Source organism: Phaseolus vulgaris, chromosome 11, assembly GCF_051622355.1.
Source record: "Phaseolus vulgaris cultivar YP4 chromosome 11, ASM5162235v1, whole genome shotgun sequence".
Classification (NCBI taxonomy): Eukaryota; Viridiplantae; Streptophyta; class Magnoliopsida; order Fabales; family Fabaceae; genus Phaseolus; species Phaseolus vulgaris.
In genome coordinates, this window is record NC_143508.1 from 45,722,977 (window position 1) to 45,728,723 (window position 5,747).

At 33.1% G+C, this 5,747-nt stretch overlaps 1 protein-coding gene across 1 annotated transcript; it reads right to left on the minus strand.

Moving 5' to 3' along the window:
• Positions 1–1,467: 1,467 nt before the first annotated feature.
• Positions 1,468–5,515, minus strand: LOC137810032 (11-oxo-beta-amyrin 30-oxidase). The gene is made up of 5 exons (XM_068611156.2): positions 5,115–5,515; positions 4,785–5,002; positions 2,968–3,209; positions 2,181–2,568; positions 1,468–2,065 (listed from the first exon to the last, which is right to left on the minus strand). The coding sequence occupies exons 1-5, from the start codon at positions 5,410–5,412 to the stop codon at positions 1,640–1,642; spliced, it is 1,572 nt and encodes a 523-aa protein (XP_068467257.1). The 5' UTR covers positions 5,413–5,515; the 3' UTR covers positions 1,468–1,639.
• Between the last annotated feature and the right edge of the window lie 232 nt (positions 5,516–5,747).

The window sequence follows — 5,747 nt, forward strand, 5'->3', positions numbered from 1 at the left end:
ACCTCACACTACAAAATGGTGCCATCAATTCTAGACACTTTTAGGAAAAGTTATCAAACTCGAGAGTCTAAGTAGACTCCTGGAAGGTCGGTAAACTCGACTCGTAAACCCGACTAATAGACTCGTAAGAATCTACTTTGTGTAAAAATTCAATAAAAAAATATTCATATACCAATTCTATAATATTAAATATATCTATTAAATGTTTTTAAAGCATAATTACATTTCACTTGTTACACATTTGAGCAGTAATTCCACATTTTCATTGTACTAACCAAAATCAAAATAATAAAAAATAATTTTATCCTAATCTTATTTCAAAAAATATCTGACCCAATACTTTAAAAATCACTTTCAGGATAATTCCCAATTTGCCCCTATCAACAAACCTAAAGTTAATATTTTCCAACTTCTCAACCCACAGCTGCACACCCCCAATCTTCCCCTATAAACAAACCCTAAAATTAAAATTTCCCAACCCCTCAAATCCACAGCCATGCACTGCAATAGCACAACCCAACCTAATCGCAGACCTGAACGGGGCTGCAACGAGGAGCGAAGAAGCGCAAGGAAGTGCGGCGAGGCGAGACACGATGAAGGTAAGGCGAAGCACAGTGGAGGCGAGGCGTGGAGATTTGAGACTTCGAAAACACGAGGCAAGGTGAACTCGTTGACTTGGGCTCCAACTCGCGAGTTTGCACCGAGTTCAGCAAGTCTGCTTGAGTCCACTCCGAGTTTGCAAAAAACGAGTCTACTCACGAGTTAACTCGTGAGTCACCACTAGACTCTTAAACTCGAACGAGTTTAAGAGTCAACCCGCAAGTTTGATAACCTTGCTCTTAGGGTAGAGCTATCAGATGTAGAAGAAGACATGGCTGGTTACCTTAAGTAGGCCGAGGAGATGACCAGATAAAGCATAAAAGGAGAGAAAGGAACTGACACGATATGTCAATCACATGTCGCGTCATCACCACCATAAACAAAATGCCATACCCCACGGTTAAACGCTTAACGATTGACAATGCGGCTGAATCCCGTTTCACGACTTTTCTTTTTCTCACAAAGACTCAAGCCTGGGAGCAAGTGTTATACCACGAACCTGAAATTCGAATGGTAGCCCAATCAGACGTCCTAATGGCCTTTTGGCACAAACCAGCATCCACGTCAAATCACAGGATAAGGGTGCTAATTTCAATTAGGAGGTAGCAAAGCAAGATTATCTCTTATTGGGTCCGATTTAACCGCTCTAACAAATTAAGGCCCACCAAAGCAATATAAATAAGAGGGGACCTCCATGGTAAAAGGTAGCATTACTCTGAACCTTGCATTTGGCTTTCCTTATAGAACTCGTCTATGTTGAACGTAAGAGTATCTTTACAGGTACCCCGCCCTCTCATAATTCTAAAAGATTGTTCGGAATGAAGAGAAGACAGAAACAACTTGATAGTGACATTCGGTCTTGGATAATTTATAAGAACAAAAGTATTTGTTTCTTTTCGTTATGCATCAACCAATAATACTTTGTCACTAAACCACGTGACGCAATTCAAACACATGCATTACAAACAAGTTCTTAAAAGATACATACTTTGAATCAACCTACAAACCATGACCTTCTAGGTCAAAATATGATTAAGTATCATAGCTTTCGCACAATAAGGGGCGCCCCCTGTTTGGGCTGCAAAGTAAGCATAAGTGCAGGAGCATGTACATAGACAGGAGAAAGCTCGAACGAGAAATTCTGCAGAAGCAATGACAACACTATCTTGGCTTCCAACATAGTAAAGTTTTGGCCAATGCAAATTCTAGGACCCCATCCAAATGGGTAAAAGGAGACTTGGCCTTTTGTTGCCTTAGCAACTCCCTCAGAAAACCTTTCTGGTTTGAACTCCTTTGCATCATTACCCCAGATATCACCATCCTGGTGAACTAAAAGTATTGGCATGGTAACATCTACTCCTGCGGGTAGTGACAGGTTTCCAAGTTCCATGTCCTTCTTAAGAGTGCGATTGAAGTAAAGGTTGGGAGGGTATAACCTTAGAACCTCGTATAGAATCATGGTCATCTACGGAAGAAACATTTGTGCACAAGTTAGGAAGAAACATTTGTGCACAAGTTAGCATGAAAATGTATTTTTAATAGATAATAAAGATAATCAAATGAAAGCATGTGATACATACATTTTTAAGCAGACTTAACCCATCAAAGTTTGGATTTTGTTTTCCAAAAACATGAAAAACTTCCTCCCTTGCTCGTGATTGCCATTCAGGATATTTACTCAACATGATCAATGTCCAAACCAGCAGAGTTGAAGTGGTCTCTTGCCCTGCTATGTAGAATAATTTGCATTCACTAATTACTTCTTCAATCGTCATTCCAACACTCTTATTGTTTCCATTTCCCTGGATTTCCATTTGATTTGATTCCACGAGTATGCCTAATAAATCTTCATTGCAGGATTCACCATTCTTCATGGCTTTCTCTCGTTTTTCTATCATAACCCGAATTGAATTTTTCATTTCTTTATCAGCTGCTCTCATCTTCGTTTTGGCAGGTGTTGGTATATGCCTAGAAACATGCATATTAATTATGAAGGAAAGGACTAGTTTATGAGACTTATACTTATTCTTACTAAACTAAGATAGTTCAATTTCCTTGAATTCTGATAACAGTAACTCTAGTTCTTGTATTAGTCATTAGGTATGCCACCTTTTTTGAATTTCAAATATTTTTTGAAAACAGATATCAAATATACCTTAAATCAAAACATGTATGTAATTCATAGTTATTTGTCATCACTATAGTAGTGATTTGCGGCTATGTAAAGCTTAATCTCTATCTACAATGACTAGCTTTTAGGGTGATTCTCTGAGGTTCTTAAGAAATTCATGGTGAGTTCAGTTTCAATAAAACTAAAACATGCTTAATTTAGTAATCACATTATACCGAGAATAAGTGTGTTCTTACCACAATATTGGTTTATTCATGTCCTTTGTAGTCCTGATAAGACGCCCCTGAATTTTTAGAAGTTGAAATATTTTTTCTCCTTCTGCATAGCTGCTTCCAAAAGCTGTTCTGGAAATTACCTCACAAGTCAGTTTTTGAAGGAAAGGCGAAACGTCAATCTCACATTTTCCATCTGATGACAACATTCCCATCCACACGCTAATTACATCATTGCAGCTTTGGGAGAATGCTGGTAGCATATTCTGCCAATTAAGTATCAATTAAGACTTTAATTTCACTATTAAACACAAATTAAATAAAGTACATCAATTTAACCAATCAGAAATCATAACTAGTAAAATTTTTAAATTCATTATAAAAGTATACAAATTTTTTGTACTTGTTGATTCAAAGGTTTTTTTTTTTTCGGAAATGGTGCTATCTATGTATATTCTTGACATGGGCAAAACAAAAATTATTTCAATAATAGGTAAATCATGTTCCATGTGTATAAAATCAAACAACAGAAATCGTAAAACTATTTAAGAAATTAATGAAATAATATTCCATAATTGGACAATATATAATAAAAGTCACAAAATTCTGTGTTAGTTTTATTACATATTTAAAAACTTAAAAGAACTTATTTCATGATGTCTTAAATAGTTTTATCTTTGGAGTTTACGGTTAGGATTCGATTCAGGGTATTTTGTCTTAAGTTTACGGTTTACACATTAAAGTAAGGATAGGGTTAAAATTAGGGATTAGGATTTATCTATACATTTTATGATTTATGTTTCATTCTTAGGGTTTACATTTTTTTTACCTTTTTTAGTTTAAGGTTTCCAAGTTAGGATTTAGTTTGGACGTTTTCAGTTACGGTTTATTTTTATTGTGTAAGGTTTAAGATTTTAACACTATTTTTAATTAAATTTTTACTTAAAAAACCAATAAATGTTTTCAAATTTTATAAACCAAAAATTGTATCAAATTTTTAAAATTTTCACAATTCAATTAATTATTTTATTTTTAAAAAAATAGAAAACAAATAAATAATTTTTTTAAAAAATGAAGCCAAAATTGAAGAAAACAAACCAAATAATTTTTTTAAAGGTTTAGGTTTTTTTTTTAAGAATGAAGAAAATAAAAAATTAAACCCTACAACAACATAAATGTTGAATTTATAAAAAAAAATAGTATCTATTTATTATTATTGATGATGTAATCATGCTAATTTCAAGTAAAAAAATGCATGACATAATTATAAAAAAATCAAAGTCAATTAGTATTAATTAGTAGTAAACACACATATAATATTGAAGTGTCTATCCTAAATGCAAAATCCAAAAAATAAAAAACAAACTAATGCAAATGTTATATTTAATGCTTAAAAATAAGAAGATACTTTAATATTATCTATGTGTCCACTACTAATTAATACTAATTGACTTTGATTTTTTTTTATAATTATGTTCTATATTTTTTACTTGAAATTAACATGATTACATCATCAATAATAATAATAAAAATAAAAATAAATACTAATTTATGTTTATATTCAATTTTTATGTGGTTGTAGGGTTTAATTTTTTATTTTCTTCATTTTAAAAAAAATAAACTAATTTTTTTTAATTTATTACTTTTTTATTTTTATTTTGTAAAAACTCATTTATTTATTCATTAATAACTATTTTAAACATTAAAAATATTTTTTTAGAAAAAAAAAATGATAGATGGAGAAATAAAAGTGTAAATAGAGTTGCATGAGGAATTGAGTAAAATTTGGGTAATACTATAAAAAAATATTATTTATTGATAAATTAAATTAATAAGCTTACTTTCAATCTTTCTAAGTGGAATGCAGGGTTGATAATCTTTCGATGTTGAGCCCACTTATCACCCTCGTAACTTATCAGTCCATTGGTGAAGAACTTGGCAGTGCCATTTAGCTTTGGTTGCTGGAAATCATGAATGTTATTGAAGACTTCTTTGATGTGATTTGGATCAGTAATGATGACCTTTGGTGTTATGCCTTCCCAAAAGAACGAATTCTTCCCTGCAAATAATTCAATTATTAGCAACTGCTCAAATATTTGTTTGACCTGTGTGTAAGTTATGTGTAGCTAGAAGTTAGTTATATATATAGGAGGAAGGAACATAAAGTGAACCGTATTTGGCGACAGTGTTGTAAACCGGCAAGAAGAGGCAAGGAGCAACATCATCGGAGAGAACAAAAGATTGAGAAGGAGGCGTGTTTTGTGGAGGCTGGTCTTGGTTGGAGGAAGGGGGTGAAAGGGAGTAGGGATCACCATGAAGACCTTGTGCTCTTAGAAGCTTCTCGAACCTCTTAGGCCTAAGCCACAGAAAGTTCAGCGTCTTCAGTACCAATACGGGAACCACAGCTATGATGACAGTCACCACACATAGTATTGCTGTTGAGGAAGAAGATGACGATGATACCTCCATTTTTCAGGAACATGAGACGAAGTCAGAAGGGCTATTGAACAGGCACTTCATCGTTGGAGTGCATTAAGTTTTTACCAATATATAAAGTTCAAAACCTTCCCATGTATAATAAACAAAGGGTATTTTTATATTTATTTGAATTTATAATACATAATTTTTTATACAACTACCAAAGTACAGGTGTGATGGCGCTGTCTGTTCTTTCTTATAATTGTTTATTAATTTAACTTACAAATCTTGTTGATTACATAAAAATATAATTGCTCCTGTTTGGATCGGAAGGGGTGCTTTTGTTGTTGCTAATTGCACCTGTTATCCTCTCTTGTCCTCTGTTC

Bases quoted from the DNA above. Each gene is read 5' to 3' on its own strand.
- LOC137810032 (XM_068611156.2), bottom strand. From the start codon at position 5,412: ATGGAGGTATCATCGTCATCTTCTTCCTCAACAGCAATACTATGTGTG. The intron at 3,210-4,784 runs GTAAGCTTATTA...CTTAATTGGCAG, and splicing joins TCCACTTAGAAAGATTGAAA to AATATGCTACCAGCATTCTC. The intron at 2,066-2,180 runs GTATGTATCACA...TTTCTTCCGTAG, and splicing joins GGTTAAGTCTGCTTAAAAAT to ATGACCATGATTCTATACGA.